The sequence below is a fragment of the Primulina eburnea genome, chromosome 4, assembly GCF_022965805.1.
Source record: "Primulina eburnea isolate SZY01 chromosome 4, ASM2296580v1, whole genome shotgun sequence".
Classification (NCBI taxonomy): Eukaryota; Viridiplantae; Streptophyta; class Magnoliopsida; order Lamiales; family Gesneriaceae; genus Primulina; species Primulina eburnea.
The window spans coordinates 6591812-6614668 of NC_133104.1; the positions used below are offsets into that span (position 1 = coordinate 6591812).

At 36.2% G+C, this 22857-nt stretch overlaps 1 protein-coding gene across 1 annotated transcript; it reads right to left on the reverse strand.

The window, feature by feature from the left end:
- Nucleotides 1–20869: 20869 nt before the first annotated feature.
- Nucleotides 20870–22585, reverse strand: LOC140830030 (uncharacterized). Its single transcript, XM_073193309.1, has one exon. It carries the CDS (start codon nt 22583–22585, stop codon nt 20870–20872), a length of 1716 nt encoding a protein of 571 aa, XP_073049410.1.
- Between the last annotated feature and the right edge of the window lie 272 nt (nt 22586–22857).

A 22857-nucleotide genomic window follows, 5' to 3' on the forward strand; every position in this document is an offset into this window, starting at 1 on the left:
CATAATCTCATTTGTAATTTGTAAAAAGGTGCGTACGACACAAATTAATTAATGGGTTGAGATCTCATAAGCTCACTCAGTCTATTCCTGAAGATGAGAACAGTTAAAATTTTATTTTTATTTTTAATAAATTACCTCTCTTATCTTATCTTTACGCGAACATTTATTTTGAAAATATTATATTTAAAAAGAAGAAATAGCTAGAAAAATTCATCTATTAAATTGGCTTACGTACTTTGGATTTTGATTCGCTTATTATATTCAAAAGAAAACATAGCCAAATTCATATGTTAAATCGACATATTTTGGATTATAGTACTATTTTAAATAGTAAAAATTCGTTTAAATCAAAACATATAAGATGGTATAATTGTTTGGTGTACACGATTAGGGGAGAATGATTTTTTTAATTATTCACTTATCATGTGTTTGGTGTGCATGATAAGGGGGAGATTGATAGGCCCGTTCAGCCCGCACTGTATGCATTATCATCATCTTGTTAGCGATTATATAATCTTTTGGGGAGAAGGGATAATGTTTGATTAATTTAAATTTTGTTTTAATACCCTAAAGTTTAAAATAATTATAAATTCAAAAAATTTAATAATATTTAAATATAATTTTTAATTTGACTAATTTTATAAATAATTTAATTATTATTGATCATATTTTAATTATTATATTATTTTTAACCGTAATATTATAATTATTATTAACCATTATTTAATATTCAAATTTGTATTAATATTTTAATTATCGTAATAAATGTATATTTATGTTATTATCAAAATTTAATTATTTTTTATAATATTAGTCGATTTTTTATTTTTTTCGAAAATTGGAATTAATGAAAATTTAATAATTAATATAATATTTTAATTTTATTTATGAATTTTTAAATCAATTAATTCTAGAAATTTTATTTATTCATTCATTTATTTTAAGAATATATTACTATTAATATATGATGATGGCGTTTTAGTAAATAATTAACAAAAATAATCAAGCAAGTTAAAATCATATCAAACATCATATAATTTACATAATGTGTTGTTTATCTTTACTTTTTATTTTATAATCACTCTTATTATATATCATTTACTTATCCTATCACACGAACCAAACGGTCCTTATATATAATTATCGATACTGAACTTATTTTTCTTGTTACTTAACTTTTAGAATTTATGTGCATAATTATTTCTTTTGTAATAACATCAATCGTTTCACGAGAAAATAATATAATAAATTTTTTTTAGTTAATTTTTATCATTTATTCCAGATGATATTGGGGGAAGTTATTGAAAAATCCCCAATCAAAAAATTTCTTTGGCTTCACTCCCTACCCACAAAATTGTGGTACTATGTCATACAAAATGTGGTACACTTCATGTAGAAATGTGGTACACTTCATGTGGAAATGTGATACTAAAAAAGTACCTAGGGATTGAACACAAAAAAAAATGGCGGCTGGGGACTGAACCCAAATTTCCCGATGATATTGCCTAAAATTTTGCATCCCTGGCCTCGATCGGGCTCATATTAAGTCCTCGAGCTATCCCTAGCCAGCTTTTGTGTGCGAATACACGGATTCCTCCTGATTATTGTCCATGAATTCAGAGATAATTTTCTTTTTTGTTCCAATTCGGAGATAATTTGAAGGTATAAGAAGAATTGGAGCTCTGTCGATGACGAATATTTGGTTATAATTTTCGTCATTTAATTTGATTCTACTATTAGTATATTATCGTCGATCTTCTTTTACACACTAATCACTTGAAATTATTTTTTAAAATTTATTTCCATAATTATGATAATTAATTATTAGTTTTCTTTTTGTTTTTTGTTTTTTGTTTTGTAATTAATTATTAGTTTTCTTGAAAGTCGATTGTTTTTATCCAAGTTATAAACGATTTTCTTAACAATGATTTTGAGGTAAATATGTTTTAAGTAAATTTGTTTAAATTACTTTCGATATTTTGAATTAGAGTGAGTTTAATGTGAGACTGTCTCATGGATTTTATTCTGTGAACGGGTCAACCTTACGGGTATTCACAATAAAAAGTAATACTCTAAGCATAAAAAGTAATACTTTTTCATGGATAACCCAAATAAGAGATCCGTCTCACAAATACGATCCGTGAGACCGTCTCACACAAATTTTTACCTTTGAATAAAATTAGTGTAAGCTGACATATATATCTGACGGACTTGATTATGTACGTATTGCATAAACATTTCACACAATTTTTATTATATCTATTTGACACATTCCCATATTGACAAAAGTTCTTTCGAAGATATTCTCGTTGTTACTTAAAATTTGATTACTAAAATCAGTGTAAAAACTTTAATTTAGACTTAAATTTGTTGGTAGCTATATGCATTGTATTTGCAATAGAAAATGTCCTTAATTATTTGGGTGAGATAATTATATTTTTGGTCATTCAACTCTTTCATGTTTTTGAAAAATAGTCATTTTCATCATAATGCTGATATGACGCTAAAAAATTCCCACGTTTGCACAAAGAAAATTTGACAGGGAATCGAACATTGTTGGCATATTTGATTTCACATTAGTATCACGGTGAAAATGACTAATTTTTTTTTTTGAAAAATACAAGCTGTTAGTAGACTAAAATTTTCAATTGACGATAACATTACTAAAAATGAAAAATGCACAGGTTACTAACCAAAAATGTTATTTTCTCTTATTTGTGTCCTTATTTAAAGCCTATAACTTCTCTTCTTTGGATCAATTGTGATCTCAACGTGCTAGAACGCTAGTCACGCTGCACCATAATTTTACAAAAAAAAAAAGAAGAAGTAATTTTCATTCATGCAAAAATAAGGATGTGATGTATTCGATATGGTGTCAATGTCTCATACACTTGGGCTTGAGGCAGGGACATAGCCAGAAAATATTTTCATCCTAGGCTGAATGAATCGATAAATAACATTAAATAATATAAATCAAATATTTAAAAATTCCTTCACGTGAAATTTCCAACCAGCAGGAGACTAGCAGCTCTCATCCTCTTATTTCCATTTTAGGAAGAAAACTCTCAGGAAATGGGCTAAATATTGGGCTAAAAATTAAAAATACAAGGGTAAAATTTTTAAAAAACAAAACTCAATCCATATTCCTAAATAGACCCAAAAAAGTAGACTGGGCTGGAGCCCACCCCAGCCTTTGGGGTGGCTCCGTCCCTGGCTTGAGGACATGCCCGATGACCGACATGTAATAACCAAGTACTGATTATTGAATAAATCATTGTTTTGGCATATTAAGATGTCATTTAACACAATCAACGAAGTGAGATCGGAACCACCGAAAGCGCGAGTTTGGTTCTTCGGAACGTAGATCGAACCTTCCGATCTGAAACACAATTAATGTCTCTTATGAATATGGGTTTATATGTAGTTTCTAAAGGGTTTCTAGGCGTTTCAATAAGCTAGTTCACAGTCGAGACGCTTTCCGGGCATGCGATAGCTCGAGGAGCAGTCGGAAAAGCTAGTGTGAGAAACAAAGCATCCCCAAAGACTATAGTCGGACGACAGGTATATTTCGAAGGCTTTTAGCAATAGGTTAAGATATGATGTTTAATAATATATAGCTTCTTCGAAAGTAATGCTAGTCTTAAGAAACACTTATATATAGATATGAACAAATGATTGGACTAGTTATAGAAGTTTTCTGGCAATAATGATACACAAATTTGGATTAAGTAGACCCTACCCCTGCGGGCACTGCCCACAGGGTAGATCTAACGGCTCGGAAAAATCCGAGCCAATTTTTTTTTTTTTTTATACATGGTGGTGGGCCCGGATCACTCATGTGGAGAGATCCGGGCCGTTCCCTTCCCGTGCAGGCAGTGCGTGCACGGGCAGGGTGAAATAATCCCAAATTTGGCAAGTTAGGAAGACTATCTTTTTTGGTTGAAATGTCTAGGTTAGAAGCATAGGCGTTGCAAATCTGTTTAAAGGTAGGTAATTACTGAGATATCCAAATTGTTATACGTTCATAATTTTACATATCTATTTGTCATTGTTGTTTGATGAATTTATATTGCTATCATGATACATATGTAACATAGCATATCACGAGATAATGTTGATCGTGTTATCCTTTGAGATAAACCTTGTTTGAGTAGGGCTGCTCGACCCATTTTCTTGGAAGATTGGGTATCATGAGTCACCCACTAATCTGACGAGACAGAGTGTTATGGTTACCCTAGGCATTACATGTCCATGTCCTAATCGAGAGTGGGAGCCACCCACTAGTTCCACGGAGCAGAGTGGTACACACTCAAATACCTTTAGATTGAGCATGATATTTCGTATTTGATACCTGGATTAGTAGAGTATAATTTCATGCACTTTTTCATATAGTATTTATACTCGTATTTATGTTTGGGGCGGTTCGGCTGCTCACGTAATTGTTTTTATCTTAGACACCTCATTGTCACGGGATAGATCTTAGGTTGGACGAACTAGGCAGACATGTGAGGAGTAGCTGAGACCCATGTAGCTGCCCTAACATACTAAAATTTATACCCAAAACAACCCATAAGGTTTATCGGACACATACGACTCTCAAATTAAATAGAAACACATAGGACGTACTAATCGACTCGGGACTCGACCCACACATAAAATACACCCTAACATACTGCCTAAGGCCCTAAACTAGCTCGAACCATGCCCGAACGCCGTACCATGCACCAGGAACCATATAGACACAAGATGCCCAAAGAGTGACACTATGACACTTATGAGTTTCGTATGAATTCCTATCGATTCCAACTCGAACCAAGCCATAGTGTAGGGACTCGGACGCTAATTCATTTCTTAATCGTTCTTGGGAATAATTCAATTAATTAAGATAAACAAGGTCTAATTTTTTTTTAAAAAAATTCAAGTGCGGAAACATAATGGAATCTGTCTGATATACATATCAAAAGTAAAAGTACATGTCTTGTACTCAATACATTAAAATCAAATAGGGTTCAACTACTATATATCAAGAGCTGAAGCCTATCAATCTCAACTCATACTCAATAACAATACAAATCTGACATCAAATTTCAATCAAATCTCTTCCAAAAATCATAACAATTCTTACAGTATCTGTTCTTCAGTCTGGTTTCGATTATACGATGTCTACTATATCAAGAACACCATATATGAATCATATCCGATTCCTTCAATATCATATTTTCAAATCATATCAAAACATAGTAAAACTTACGTACATTTGAAGTCTTTGTCGATAGGAACACAGTACTAAAGTCGGATTGAAAATCTACGGACGGGTCTTTCGTAAACTTCGAATTTCCACAATAAAAGGCGTAAGGATTTTCACGATATTCTCTGAAGCTCTTCTCGTTTCTTTCTGAGGAATGAATGAAATGAAGTTTCATTATATATATGTTGCATGGCAAGCGACGTGTGGCTTCTTGTATGTACTGCACGTCTCGCGCATATGCACGAACCTCCTCGGCGCATATGCGCGAGACATCATGTCTCGGCGCGTGTCTCTCGGCAGCTCGCGCATATGCGCGCCTTCACCCGGCGCATATGCGCGAGGTTCTCTGCCTACCTCGCGCATATGCGTCCGGCTGGGTCGCGCATATGCGCGAGGGCTCATCCTCGCACATATTTCCAATCTTCTTTCCTGTTTTTCCGGTCCGATCCAATTCGTCTATAATCACATCAATTATCAACAAATCATTTCAGATTAAAATAATCAAAATCTCAGGCATTACACATAGACTCGACTTTGAAATCAACATGGAGTTGTGGAGTTTTGGCTTAGTGGATGAACATGGTTCATGCAATTGTGGAGTTAAGGGACATGAGATCATGGAGTAGTGGGGTGCTTCACCAATTCTCTATAAAAGGGCACCAATTACCACACATAAATCACTCCAAGTTTCTACCAATTTTCGATTGACAAAATTCTGCCCAAATTCGAAATTTTTTTCTCATCGTTTTAATAACTCGAATCCGATCTCCACTGTTCAGAATACACCTAAACGTGTTTTAAACAACATATCCAAATTTCAGATCGATCCAACGGTTCAGTTAGGTGCAAACATTTTTTCAAGGTGACTGGGTTTTGGTGTCAAACTCCAAGTTGTTCATTTCAAGCTTTTCGGAACAATTTCTCATGTAAGTGGGTTTTTGCTATTATTATATAAAATTGCACACTTATGTTTATTTTAAGTGGCTCTTGATATTTATATTCTTTTAGTAAGTATGGTCCATTTATTTAATTATTTTTTAAGTGGACTTTTGAATATTTATTGTTATATAAAAGATTTGGCACACTTATTTCTTTTTAAGTGAGCATGATATATTTCGAAAATAAATTAAATATGACTTTGAAAATTCGATCGGCATGATATATTCGTTTCTATTTGGTATGAAATCCCCTGAATATTTTTTTGTTCGATATCAGTTATAATATTTGAAAGCATGTTTGAATTATTTGAAATGCACTATAATGATTTGATTTAGAAATGGTAAAAAAAATTCCGAACTTTGATATGCTTTGTTTAGGCCCTGATGTGGTGGGTTATAACAACCGTTCCTTTGGCCTCGCCCCTTAGAGGAGTAACATATAGGGCACTGATGAGTAAAAACCATAGAAAATGATATAATTTTCAGTGCAATATTCGTATTTGTATTAGTATTTGATTAAACATGCTTAATATTGAAATTTCAATAATTTATTCTTATGTATATCCTCGATACTTGTTATGCACGATCGGCCCCCATTTACTGACTATTTTCCAAAATACTCACCCTTACATTCCCACCTAGATAAGAACGAGGAACGAATCGAGGATGAAGAGCAAGATTACTTTTGGGAATGGTGATGAAGTAAATCCAATTCGAGACCAGTCGAATTTTTTTTGTCTTTTAATTTTATCATCATGTATTTCGCTTCCGCATTTTATTTCCATCGCATTGTAAAGACGATTACTTGTTATGAAAAAGACTGGTTATTGCGATTTACTACAAGGCTTGTTGTTTTGCAATTATGTGATTGTTAGAAAACGTCAGTGTCGACTAAACCCGGTCTTGAGACATGACATTTAAGTGGTATCAGAGCAGCCAGGTTCATAATCTGGTTGGGGAAGAAAATCGTTCGGAAAAAATCTCGGTGGAATTTTTAAAATCGGCCAATGTAGTTCCCTCAGTAACGGCCCAACGAGCGATTTTCACAACTTTATCGTGAGGTAGAGGTCGAAAACGCGAAATTCTTTCATTTAGACCTCCGAAATCGCGTTTTTTTCATTTAAGGAAAGTTTCGTATGACTCATAACTTTTCATAGAAAACTTAGAATTTAATTCCGTCGACTGTTCTGGAATTCTCTCGACGTATTCTTTCTATCCATGGGTCAATGTCAAAACTTTATATTTTTGAAAAAATGCTGGAAAAATCATGTTCAACGCGTTTTTGGGACTACTTGTCGAATTTTTATGGAATTGTATTATGGAGACAATTAGTATTTGTATATATTGTTGAGAATATACCTATCATAGATAAGTTGAGTTTAACTTCCAAATTAAGAAGAAAAATTTGTCTCGAGCATGATAAGTTATTTATAGAAACTAATATGAGAAGATTTGATATAAGAATTATATCATAAGTTTTGGGTATTCCACTATAGAAGTAGATTTTGTGTTAATGGTTAACTATGTGGGCATTAAGTTTAGGTTATTAAGAATGTTAAGCGCTAACTTTAAATATTTAGGACTTTGGAATATCTTGTGAGACAATATCCTCGGGCTAAGGAATTTATATTATTTTGGGATAACAAGTAGGCTACGACCTTACGTAAATAAACTAAATTATGAAATATTGGTAGAAATCAAGAAAAGTATAGTATAATAAGTTTTGACATTTTGTGGTACTAAGAATGATTCAAAGAGAATGACATTCAATGAAATCCTTTGTGTTAGAGCATGATAGGCTCATGGTCTTGATAAAAGTAAGATTTAGAAAGAAAAAAAATATTATTTGAGGTAACGACTATGTTATAATTTTCGGGATTTAAGTCAATAAGCTGTAGATCGATACTGAGTTAAGTTTCAATATTCTATATGGGTTAAGTTTCGAGAAGTAATTGGGATAATTTCAAGATAAGATAAAACTAATATCAATTCGCATATATTCAGTGCCGATTGATTCAACTCACTTCAGTAGATTTCGACGCTATCTTAGGGATGAATTGGTTATCCGTGCAATAGTAGATGACCAGAGTAAGAAAGTCAAACTCTTAACCCCGAATCAACAAAAAAAATCAGATAACATAGCGATGCAAAGGAACATGAATACATTTTTCTGTTACCCAGACTTGGAAAGCCATAATATTGGGAGAATAAGTTTACCTAATAATAGTGAACAAAGTGCAAGAAGGAGATGAGCTGAAGTTGGAAAATATTTCAACAATACTAAAATTTTCGGACGTTTTTCTAGAAAGGCTTCTTGGAATGTTCTCGGACTAAGAAGTAGAGTTCGAGATAAATTTGGTACCAGTGATTTACTAATCTCCAATACATTTTACCGAATGGCTCCAGATGAACTCAAGGAGCTAAAAGAACAACTTCAAGAGTTGTTAGACAAAAAGCAAAATAGGCCAAGTGCATTTTGCTGGGGAGCTACAGTCCTATTTGTAAGGAAGAAAGATGGAAGTATGAGATTGTGTATAGATTACAGAGAAATCATTAAGATCACAATCAAGAACAAATATGTTCTTCCAATAATAGATGGTTTTTTCGATCAACTTAAATGAGCTACAGTCTTCTCGAAGCTTGACCTGAGGACATGCTATAATAAGATAAAGGTTAGAGCAGAAGACACCCCAATGTCAGCATTCAAAATGAGGTCATGTAAGATCGAAATCCGAAGTATCAATGGATCCAAAGAAAGTAGAGGTAATTCTAGATTAGCCGAAACATAAGAATGCAACCAATTAGAAGCTTCTTTGGATTACCAAACTATTAGCTGAAATTCGTCGAGGGCTTCTCTTTAGTAGTCGTATCACCGATGAGACTCGCACAAAAGAACTATGAATTCAACTGAAGAGAAAGATGTGCAAGAGCTTTCAAACATTAAAGGAGAAGCTAGCATCTACACCAATGCTTGTATTATCTAATGAGGAGAAGGATTTTACCATCTACAACAAAGCATCAAAGGAAGATCTCATAGGCGTACTCATGGAAGACAGGCTAGTCAACTGAAGCCGCATGAGTCAAACTACCATACTCATGATCTCGAGTTGGCAACAATGATATTTGATTTGAAAATTTGGAAACACTATCTCTACATGCCAAGTGTGAAATATTCACAGACCACCAAGCCTCAAGTATTTGTTCATGCAAAAAGAATTAAAAACGAGGTAAAGAAGGTGAATAGAGTTAATCAAGGACTACTCAAGGACTATGACTTGACAATAAGCTACCACCCCATCAAGGAAAATAAGGTAGCCGATGCATTGAGTCAAACATGAGTAAGATAACATAACATCACTCTCCTCACAACCATGCCTTCAAGAAACAGTCAATTTAAATCAGAGTCAAGGCATGATACTAGAGAAATTCAAAGAACAAGCTAAGGAAATAAATTCGTCAGATTTTCAAGTGGACCCAGACAGAATCCTAGGGATGAGAGGACGATTATGTGTGCCAAACATCAACAATCTTTGATAAAAAGTAATGCAAGAGGCGCATACGTCAACATGCCCAATCCATCCCGTCAGTACAAGGATGTATAGGGACTTGAAAGAAAGTTTCTGGCGAAGTAAAATGAAAAGAGACTTCGTCGAGTTTATATCCAAGTGGCAAGTATGCCAACAAATGAAGTGTCGATCATCACTGTACATGGACGAAATAAATGAGACAGTCATAACTGAGCTCATCAGAGACAGACTCAAGGCTGCATAAGACCAGCAAAAGAGTTATTCTAATCTTAAAAAGAGACCAATGGAATACACATTTGATGTAAAAAAAAAAAGCTTATATAAAGGGTCTCACTAATGAAAGAATCATTAGATTCAGTAAAGCTGAAAAAGTGAATCCTCGGTACGTAGAACCATTCAAAATTTGGAGAGATTGACACATTGGCTTACAGAATAACATTGCCACCAGATATATCTAGAATCCACAATGTATTTCACAAGTTCAAACTAAGGAAATACATCCCGAACCCAAGTCATGTTGTGGAAATTAAACCGCTCATGATCAAAGGTAACTTAGGGAAAGAGCTGAAATATGAAGATGTCTTTATTTATATTATGGACACCAAGGACCAATTACTTAGGCGACGAACCATTTCATATGTCAAAATACAATGATCTAATCACACCGAAAGAGAAGCTACTTGGGAACTTGAAGAGAACATGTGCAAGCAATACCCTTATCTCTTTGAAACGCAAAGGAACTCAAGTTTCGAGGGCGAACCTTCCAATAAGAGGGGAGGGTTGTGAAGACATTGAAATCAACATGGAGTTGTGGAGTTGTGGCTTAGTGGATGAACATGGGTTCATTGAGTTGTGGAGTTAAGGGACATGAGATCATGGAGTAGTGGCTTGAGACGTGGGATCATGGAGTAGTGGGGTGCTTCACCAATTCTCTATAAAAGGGCACCAATTGCCACACATAAATCACTCCAAGTTTCTACCAATTTTTGAGTGACGAAATTCTACCCAAATTCGGAATTTTTTCTCATCGTCTAAAATCTCGAATCCGATCTCCACCGTTCAAAATACACCTAAACGTGGTTTAAACAACATATCCAAATTTCAGATCGATCAAATGGTTCAATTAGGTGCAAACATTTTTTCAAGGTGACTGGGTTTTGGTGTCAAACTCCAAATTATTCATTTCAAGCTTTTCGGAACAATTTCTCATGTAAGTGGGTTTTTGCTATTATTATATAAAATTGCACACTTATGTTTATTTTAAGTGGCTCTTGATATTTATATTCTTCTAGTAAATATGGTCCATTTATTTAATTATTTTTAAGTGGACTTTTGAATATATATATATTGTTATATAAAAGATTTGGCAAACTTATTTCTTTTTAAGTGAGCATGATATATTTCGAAAATAAATTAAATATGACTTTGAAAATTCGATCGGCATGATATATTCGTTTCTATTTGGTATGAAATCCCCTGAATTATTCGTTGTTCGATATCAGTTATAATATTTGAAAACATGTTTGAATTATTTGAAATGCACTGTAATGATTTGATTTACACTTTGATATGCTTTTTTTAGACCCTGATGCGGTGGGTTATAATAATCGTTCCTTTGGCCTCGCCCTTTAGAAGAGTAACATATATGAGACTGATCAGTAAAAACCATAGAAAATGAGATGATTTTTAGTGTTATATTCGTATTTGTATTAATATTTGATTCAACATGCATAATATTGAAATTTCAATAATTTATTCGTATGTATATCCTCGATACTTGTTATGCACGATCGACCCCCATTTACTGATATTTTCCAAAATACTCACCCTTACATTCTCACCCAGATAAGAACGATGAACAAATCGAGGATGAAGGACAAGATTACTTTTGGGAATGGTGATGAAGTAAATCCAATTCGAGACCAGTCGAATTTCTTTTGTCTTTTAATTTTATCATCATGTATTTCTCTTCCGCATTTTATTTCCATCGCATTGTAAAAACGATTACTTGTTATGAAAAAGATTGGTTATTGCGATTTACAAGGCTTATTGTTTTGCAATTATGTGATTGTGAGACAACGTCGGTGTCGAATAACGCCGGTCCGGGGCGTGACATTAAGGTTACGACTGAGGCCGACATGAATTGGTTCTAAGACCTCATTTACTTGGGCTTAAGAGTGCATTCTATGGTCGACGTGCCAAGTCCTAGTTCATTAGGGCTTAAGGGTGTGACTGATGACCGATCTGAATTGGCGTCAATCCCTAATTCATTTGGGTTTAAAGATGTGGCCCAGGGCCGACCCGAATTTGTGCCAAGCCTCATTTACTTGGACTCAATGATATGGTAAAGACATGCTTAGCTTGGGGGTAGGAATCAAAGAACACTTCAAACAATTGAAATATAACTTATATTGATAATAAAGAATTGTGACAATGTATTTAACATAAATTTAAAAATCCGACGCCAATTTAAACAAGACAAGTAATTGATATCTTGCTCCAAAAGAGAGTATTTTCTCAAATGAAAAGCATTGGAATATTATAGGTTTCAGAGTTTGAAAAATTAATTCTTAAAGGAACTGAAGAATCCAACTGATTGAACAAGACGCAACTGAAGACTTCATTTTAAGCTGAACTGAAAAAACCTTATCAACTGAAGTTTTAGTAACTGATAGGACATCCCCCTTTTCATAATTTTCCTAACTCATCCAATAATCCATTTTTTTCAACACATGAGAGTTATTGAAAATGAAAAACTGTTGAGAGGCTTATTTCTCTCACCATTTAGTTAGGAATTAGTAGATACTAAATTTTTGGTAATTGATACGAGATTTTAGTAATAATATGAATGAGGATTAATTGTGTGCTTTTGGCACACTATATGATTTTTATTATGCTCAAAGTAGGACACTGGGGATAACACGATATATTAGGTAGGATCAAAATGCTCAAACAATCCAAAAATTTCTAAATCATTCTTAAGTCACATATTATTTGTATTTCGTCTCAAAGAATGCTAAAGTAAGTTCTAGACTACTTTCATTAACAAATCAACTCATGAAGAATGATAGTATGCATTTCAACAATTGATGGTTCATAGTAAAATATCAAAATATAACACATTTCATTCTTTATACATTTATGTTCAAAAGGCTGCAAACGAAAATATAAACAACAAAAACAAGTCCAAGTCATTTGAATAAATGAATCATTTATCTGCTTGTAAAAATTCTATTTCATTGTCAAGTGAATATCACAAAAGTTTTAAAAACCAATAATCCATTTCTTATCACGAGCAAGTAGATTTTCTTTAACCATTAGTAAAATCAATGATCATTGCAACGTACATGTAGTGGGTGTGAATTCCATATCTATCGTAAACACACACATAAATTCCATAACTTTGTTTTAAAAATGAATTCCTTAATTGTAATCGACCAAACAATTAATTCTTCCAAAACTTTCCGGCATCTATCATTTTTTAACTAAAACACTGAACAAAAAGAAAATAAAACATGGAATTAAAACAAAAATAAAACACGAAAGCATGAATATGACAAAACCAATCATCTCATGGCATTTCAACACCACCAAACACTTTCCTAAACTCATCATCACCCCAAACTTAGACACTTTTATTGTCCCCTATGTACAGTAAATCGATAAAAGAGAGGAATACACATAACTTAGGCAACGACCGTCAGTCGAGTCGACGTAGCACTCATCATCATCGTGGGGTGACCAAGTAGGTGGTGATGAAAATGTTCAACCTCACGAGAGAAGAAAGAAAGACGAGGATCTCTCTTTCGTCAGAATATAATTCGTGATTTTTGTCTTTAAAAGTGAAATTTTGCGGAGGTGTCTGTAGGTGGTGCTTAGGCATGTGACTTGCCGAAATTATTCTCTAATTATCCTTCTTACTTTGTAATGGTGGCAATGAGCTTGTTAATGATATGTAATATCTTACTATTAGTACGTGGGAAAGAAACGTTCACACGAAAAATAAAATAATTAATCAAAAACAACGAAATAAAATAAATGAACAAGAATTTGGGTTGCCTCCCAAATAGTGCTTAATTTATAGTCCTCATCCTGATAGTGTGCAACTCTCACCTTGTCACCACCTTTGTATTGGAGGTCTTGTGCTTCTCCATCACCCTCGAAACTTGTTAAAGAAATCTTTTACACTTGGCTTACTTTCTTTGACTTCTTTATATATTTATTTTTCTCAAATCTTTTTCAGTTTCCAGTGTCACAGTGCTCCCTCATCCTTGTATTCTTTATCATCAACATATGTTCCTTGAATGAGTTGCTAGCCACCTTTTCATCACTCATTTCTTAAGATCTATCTTGGCTTCAGCAGTATCCTGAAATGGTCTTCCTAAGATAATAGAAACCCGATAATCTTCTTCAATGTCAAGAATTCAAAGTCTGCTGGAAGTATCAAGATGTCAATCTTCACCTACACATCTTCCACTAGGCCATAAGGAAACTTGGCAGATCTATCTGCCAACTGCAACATCACACTACTGGGCTTCATCTTAGTTAAACCAAGTTTCACATAGACAGATCTCGACATTAAATTAACAATTGCCCCAAGATCACAAAGGTCACTACCCACAAGTTGGTCTCATATTTCACATGGAGCTGTAAAACTCCCAGAGTCCTTAAGATTTTGTGGAAGTTTCCTTTGGATGACAACACTACATTCTTTAGGCAGTATCACTGACCGACGAATTCGGTTGGGATTAATTCTAGCAAGCGGACTATGTCAAGTTATAGTAAATGGACAGACGTCCAAGTATCGATCCCACAGAGACTATTATTTAATTACTAAGATTCAATTATTTTATTTAATCTAGGCAAATAATAATGAGTGATTTGATTTTTATTTCAACTACGTGGATTTTAAACTAAGTTATGCTAATTTAATGACTAGATCAAATATCAGAGAAGTTGGGACTTGGGATTTTCAAATTTAAATAAAATGACCGGGAATACACGACGGTAACAAACTTTAATTATTATCATGCACTGGAATTATTTAACCACAAATTATTCGATATCACGATGCAATTCCCTAATTTAATCATAAATCTATTTCTAGAATTTATAATCCTATTTTTATTTAACAGTCCAATGATTTCTAATTGAATTTAATTAAACAAAAACGCATTTATCAATGAAGGAATTACAGCTGTCGCCTGAAATCGCACACTGAAACCGAATACTATTTCTAGTCGGTTTAACCGCGTGTTGATTAATATTTTCGAAGCTAAATTCAATCTATTCTCTTTCGAGTCAAGATTTAACAACAAACATGCAATTAATTGGCCAAATTAAAAGCAAGAAAATTACGCAAATATTAATCAATAACAAGAAATAATTTCATAAATCAAACAATTCAATGAATAAACAAAAATCAATCGTTTGTTCCTATCGTGGTCCCGATCATAAAAGAAAACTACTCCATAAATTCAAAACTAAAATCAAATTTAATAATTGAATTCATGTTTGACAATGAGAAAATAAAAGGGAAGAGAAATCTCAATGACGGTGTGCGGATCTTGCATGTAAATTGCGCTGTCTTGTCCTCTCGTTTTTCCCCAGTCGTCGCCGTATTCCCAAAGTTTCAAAGCTTGCGCCTTTTCTCCCTAAAAGTCGGCTGCCGTCTCCAATATTCAACCCCCTCCTCCTGTTAGGTTTTTTTTTTCTTTTTATATCTCCAAACTCACGAACAAAATCTTTGCCAAATTCTCGATCTGATATTGCGTACACGGACCCCGTGCTTGCATTCGGGAAAGGGTCCGTGTAGACTCTGCCTCAAAATTCTTCCGGAACACTGGGCACGGACCCCGTGTAGGGGTCCGTCTCTGGGTCCGTGTACCTACTGGATTTTTCTTCCTTCGGATGCAAGTGGACACGGACCCCGTGCATGGGTCCGTCGAGGGGTCCGTTGAGCTTCTGTAAATTGTGTCTCGGAAAATGGCTGGCACGGATCTGTCTCCGGGGTCCGTGCCTGGGTCCGTTGAGGCTCTGTATTTGGTGTCTTGGCAATTGAAAGGCACGGACCCGTCTCCGGGGTCCGTGTCTGGGTCCGTGCTTCCTCGGCTGAATTCTTCTCTTATTGTTGAATGACACGGACCCATCTCCGGGGTCCGTGTTTGGGCCTTTGTCTCCAAAACTTTTGTGTTTGCTCCTATTTTTTCGGGTATTTCTGATGTGGCGTTGCGAGGCTTGACTTTTCTTTCATTTATTTGGTTTTCACCCTCTTTTGGTCAAACCTGCAAATAGCCATAATGAGACGAAATAAGCGCAAAGCTCGGAATAAAAAATGCCAGATAAGCACGAATACGACAAAATAAGATCCCTAAAATGCTATATAATTCGTGCTTATCAAATCCCCCACACTTAACCCTTGTTCGTCCTCGAACAAATCAGACAAAATAAAGATGAGAAATATCTCAGATTCAGAACTCAAGTACCACAATCAAAACTTCCCAATTTGTCAAACTCTTTCACCCCCGGTCAAAAGATCACGCTTCGCATATCACAAGATTCGTTTTCGTCACAATTCAAAATTCAAACATTTACCCAGTCAAGATCAACAGAACAAGATGTGTGTAGTGTGCAGGTCAGACTCGTACTCATCTCCAGCTACTTAGCTTCATGATCACTTATTTTCATTTGTTATCGAAACGCCCCATATGCTTGACTTTCATACCCCTCTCTACTAAATGTTGAACGACAGTGACTCGGTTAATAGGTCTTTTTAAGCTTATAACGTAAGGCCAAGGCTCACGGCTACAATAAAAGATAAGGGAATCAAAAGTGAGATACAATAAAAATTATTCCTGTAGCACATTCGTTCAACTTTCGACTCGTCAACAGTTACTGTCTTTTCATCATTTTCAGAGCTCTAGCGTCTCCTTTTCTTTCTCATTGTTCATCAACTTTAACCCACAGATTTGTCCGGGTGCTTTCAACACTATACAATTTTCTCCTTTTTCTTTTTCTTTTCTCTTTTTTTTTTTTTTTTTTCTTGAATAAAAATTCGTCGACTCCTTCACACATATTTCTTCACTCCATTGGAGTAATTCAAACATTTCAATGTGCACAGGAGTTTTATTTCTCTCACATGTAGGTAGGAAAAAGTGTATAGGCTAAGATTCAGGTAGTTGATGTGGGACATTGAATAACTGACGAATGGGGGCTAACTGTGTGTCATTGACACACACCATTCGATTTTTTCAGGCTCAAAATGGGTTACTAGAGACAATCAATGATGTTTCGGTTGGCTTGAAAGGCTCAAACGGTCCAAAGATCGCCTAAATCATCCCTAAGTCACCGTTGTTCGTATTTTCGCTTCGAGGGCTAATCAGACAAGTTCTAGGGATCGTTGTTCGATTTCTATTTTTTTTTTTAGTTCACATTTCACCAATTCACTATCAACGAGTAAAAGTTTGACCTCGTGCATTGAACAAAATGTTGATACAAAACTGGTTCATGTCTGGCCCTCTCCTTAAAACTACGACTCCTCTCATTCAATACTAGGCACGAAACAATTTTCCGGGTGATCCACAATTTAACCACGTAATCCGATTATCAAGTGAAACAAGAGTCCTTCGTCTAAAGATAGTTCCATCTTATGTGAAAAGTGTGTTAAGTGTGTGTGCAACGATGTGAAACTTAACTGACCTACCCCCACACTTTGACAACGACACTGCCCTCAGTGTAAAGCAATATAAAAAGAACTATCGAGAATGTGAAAGCAAAAACACTTCCCTGGTTAGATGCCGAGTACGTGGTGGACAGAGGTAAAGATCAGCAACTCCTGAAAGAAAGACATCGAATGCACCAAACCCACAAATGTAAAATGGAAAAGATAAAGCACGCAAACACTTTAATAACCACATGAAATCCAAAATAAGATAAACATCAAGAATAAATATACCACCCAAACCCAAATGTTATACCATGCATGTACAATTCTATAAATCTAGAACTCAAATTTTAAGCTCAATCAAGCACACAAGATGTAAGAATTGTACAGAAACTTCCCTGGTCTGTTCGAGATTTTGAAAATCGATCGCCTTGAAAAATTCTCCCACACCTGATAAATTCCACTGCCAGTAGATAAATTACCTGCACCACCATTCACTGAGATTAGCTCTCGAGCAATGCTAGAAAAACAAAAAGAAAGTAAACTAGAATAGATAAAATAAACTAAAACAAGAAAGAAAAAATAAGATTAAACACTGGGTTGCCTCCCAGTAAGCGCTAAATTTAGAGTCGATAGCCTGACTGTACTCCCTTGATTCAGTTTGGATCCTGTAGATCCACTGTGGTCGGCTCATCGGGTATTGCACCACCATGGTAAACTTTCAGCCTATGTCCATTCACTTTGAAAGCTCCAGTTGCCTCACTAGTGATCTCCACTGTCCCATATGGAAAAACTTGCGTGATGGTGTAAGGACCGGACCACCGTGAACGCAACTTACCTGGCATCAACTTCAGTCGAGAATTGTATAATAGTACATGTTGTCCCACCACAAATTCTCGACCGACAATGTTCTGATCATGCCAGCGTTTGGTTTTCTCTTTGTAAAGCTTGGCATTCTCATAAGCCTCCAACCGAAACTCATCCAATTCATTCAACTGCAGCACTCTATCATCACCTGTGGCTTTAGCATCAAAATTCAAAAATTTAGTCGCCCAGTAAGCCTTATGTTCAAGTTCAACAGGTAGGTGACACGATTTCCCATACAACAATTTAAAAGGAGACATGCCAATGGGGGTTTTGAAAGCAGTGCGGTACGCCCAAAGTGCATCATCGAGTTTTCTAGACCATTCTTTCCTCGAAGCACCGACAGTCTTCTCAAGAATGCGTTTTAGTTCTCTATTTGAAACCTCGACTTGGCCACTAGTTTGGGGGTGATAAGGTGTTGCCACCTTATGTCGGACCCCATACTTAACCAACAGACTGTCAAACTGACGATTACAAAAATGAGTACCTCCATCGCTAATAATGGCTCTAGGTGTGCCGAAACGTGAGAAAATATTTTTCATAAGAAATTGAACAACAGCCCTAGAGTCATTAGTTTTGCATGCAGTAGCCTCTACCCATTTAGACACGTAGTCCACAGCCACCAAAATGTACTTGTTCCGAAAAGAAACCGGGAACGGTCTCATGAAATCTATACCCCAAACATCAAATATCTCACATACCAAAATATTATTAAGAGGCATTTCATGTCTTCTAGAGATATTACCAGTGCGCTGACAATTTGAACATTTTGTGACATATTCATGTGTATCCTTAAAAAGAGTAGGCCAATAAAAACATGACTGGAGGACTTTGGATGCAGTTCTAGTTGCCCCAAAGTGGCCTCCTGCCGGACCAGCATGACAATGAAACAAAATTTCGCTTACCTCTTCTTGGGGAACACATCTACGGATTATACCGTCTGCACATATTCTAAACAAATGAGGATCCTCCCACAAATAATACTTCAAATCTGAGAAGAATTTCTTCTTTTGCTGGTATGTAAAATGGGGAGGAATGAACTTACTTGATAGATAATTAACAAAATCGGCATACCATGGTAGACTGTTGATCGCAAACAGTTGCTCGTCTGGGAAATCATCGCGAATAATTTCATTACCTGTACTCGGATTCTCCAATCGCGAGAGATGGTCTGCAACTTGGTTCTCTGTCCCCTTCCTATCGATTATCTTCAAGTCAAATTCCTGCAATAGAAGAACCCAACGAATTAGTCTTGGCTTTGCGTCCTTTTTAGCCATCAAATATTTTAAGGCTGAATGATCAGTATGCACGACAACTTTGCTCCCTATCAGATACGATCTAAACTTATCAAGAGCAAAAACCACGGCAAGAAGCTCCTTCTCTGTAGTGGCATAGTTCAGTTGGGCAGCTGACAGTGTCATACTAGCATAGTAGATGACATGAATGCATTTATCCCGCTTTTGTCCCAACACTGCCCCTAGAGCTGTGTCACTTGCGTCACACATCACCTCAAATGGCGACCCCCAATCAGGTGCTATCATCACTGGTGCGGTGATCAACTTCTCCTTCAGGACCTGAAATGCCTGCACACACTCAGCAGAAAAATCAAATTTCACATCTTTTATCAGTAAATTGGTCAGTGGCTTAGAAATGCAGGAAAAATCTTTGATAAAACGTCTATAAAACCCTGCATGTCCTAAAAAACTACGCACTCCTCGGATGTTTGTTGGGGCAGGGAGTTTCTCTATCACTTCAATCTTAGCCTTATCGACCTCAATCCCATTTTCAGAAATTTTGTGCCCCAACACTATCCCCTCTCTCACCATAAAGTGGCATTTTTCCCAGTTCAGCACCAAATTTGACTCCTCACATCTCTCCAAAACTTTAGACAAATTAATCAAACAAGTATCGAATGAAGAGCCAAATACAGAAAAATCGTCCATAAATATTTCAATGAAATCCTCAATCATATCATGGAAAATTGCCATCATGCATCGTTGGAAAGTTGCTGGCGCATTACGTAGACCGAATGGCATTCGTTTATATGCAAATGTCCCAAAGGACAAGTAAAAGTGATTTTCTCCTGATCTTCAGGGTCAATAGGAATTTGCATATAACCTGAATAACCATCCAGGAAACAGTAAAAAGGATGTCCAGCTAACCTTTCCAACATTTGATCAATAAAAGGGAGGGGGAAGTGGTCTTTACGGGTGGCGTCATTAAGCTTTCTATAATCAATGCAAACACTCCACCCTGTAACAGTTCTAGTAGGGATTAATTCATTATTTTCATTCTTGACAACAGTGATCCCACCTTTTTTCGGAACTACTTGCACTGGACTAACCCACCTACTATCAGAAATCGGGTAAATAATACCTGCGTCCAGTAGCTTAATCACCTATTTCTTTACCACCTCTTGCATAGCTGGGTTCAGTCGTCTTTGAGGTTGGGTAGAAGTCTTGTGGTCAGCCTCCATCAGAATTTTGTGCATGCACATGGATGAACTGATCCCCTTGATGTCTGCAATGCTCCAACCTATTGCTTTGATATTATCCCCAGAACTCGCAGCAGCTTTTCTTCCTCCAAACTTGTCAAAATAGATGAGACAATTACTGGCAGTTTATCATTGTCAAGCAAAAATAAATATTTCAAATGAGAAGGAAGAGGTTTCATCTCTAAGATTTGGGGCTTCTTCAATGGATGACCTTAAAGGTCTTGGGACATGCCCAAGCTCCCCAATCCTAGAGTTTACCGTTCTCGAAATCGGTCTGCCTGCTTCCAGATAAAGCATGTATTCCTTAATATCCTCATTCTCCAACTCTCCTGAACATGAATCAGTCAAACAAACCTCCAAAGGATCTTCACCTATCAGTACCTGCAAACTACACTCAACAAGCTCGTTAGTAGCATCAATTCTAAAACAATCAGATATATCATTAGGATATTTGATGGACTGAAAAACATTAAACACCAAACTCTCATCATTCAGTCTCAACACCAACTCACCCTTTTGTACATCTATCAGAGCTTTCCCAGTGGCTAAAAATAGTCTTCCTAAAATTAGAGGAATCTCACGATCCTCTTCCATGTCTAACACAACAAAATCCACTGGAAAAATAAACTTGTCAACTTTCACCAACACATCCTCTACAACTCCCCTAGGAAATTTAATTGATCTATCAGCTAACTGCAGAGAAATTGTAGTTGGTTTCACTTCACCTATCCCTAGCTTCTCAAAACATGAATAAGGCATCAAGTTAATGCTTGTACCTAAGTCACACAAAGCTTTATTAAAATTTGAAGTTCCAATAGTGCAAGGGATAGAAAAACTACCTGGATCCTTAAGCTTCGGAGGGAGTTTATTTTGTAAAATCGCAGAACACTCCTCCGAAAGCTTAACTGTCTCAAAGTCAACCAATTTCCTCTTATTTGATAAGATCTCTTTAAGAAATTTTGCATATGAGGGCATTTGAGTTAAAGCTTCTGCAAATGGGATATTTATATGCAGTTTTTTGAAAATCTCCAGAAATTTCGAAAATTGAGTATCCAATTGCAGTTGCTTAGCTCTTTGGGGAAAAGGGAGTGAATTAATATCAATATTGGAGTTCAAGTTTAGGGACTTACCTTTCTCCTTTGTGTCATTGGATCCTTGCTTTGATGACTCCTTCTCCTTCGCATAGTTATCGACATCAACCACCTCTTGCTTTATGGGAGACGTCACCGTGACTGCATTGACACCTTTAGGATTCTTTTCCGTGTCACTAGGTAGTGAACCCGGAGCTCGTGTAGCCATCTGTGTCGCTAGCTGCCCTAGTTGAGTCTCCACTCTTTGCATCATGGCATCATGATTTTGCCATCTCATCTCATTCCCTGCTATGTACTTTGCAAGCATGTCCTCAAGGTTTGACTTGCCATCTTGTGGCTTGAAACCGGGTGGCATAGAGGGTCCAACACCTTGTGGAGGCTTAGGTGGTTGTTGAGGGGGCTTTTGCTGCATAGGATGTTGTGGAGGATTAAACTGTAATGGCACAACAGCATTTTCTGACGGTCTCCATCCGAAATTTGGATGATTCCTCCAGCCTGGATTATACGAGAAACTGTATGGATTGTTTTGCTGACGCCCCTGGTTTCCCAAATAATTTACTGAATCTCCTCCAAAACACTGTATTTCCTCACAAGGCATATCCGGCATGAATGGCATGTCACAAGGTGGACCACCAACTATTTCAGCATTTCCTTGGATCTGATTCACTGACTTGACTGGTATTGACTTCTGCGCTTGTAACTGTGCCATCTGATGTGTCAATCCATCAAGTTTCGCTGTAATCGCTGTCAAAGCATCCATCTCAAGGAATCAGACCTTCTTCTCCCTTCGGTTATCTTGCCAACCCACATTGCTTTCCGCCATATTAGAAATGATTTCAAGTGCTGCGGTTGGCGTTTTCCTGTATAAACTCCCATTTGCTGCCGCATCAAGCATAGATCTCACAGAAGGATCTACCCCATAGTAAAATGTCTCCACCTGCTGGCCTACCGAAAAACCATGTCTCGGGCACATTCTCAACATCTTTTTAAACCTCGCCCATGCTGAATTCAGTGATTCCCCATCTCTCTGTC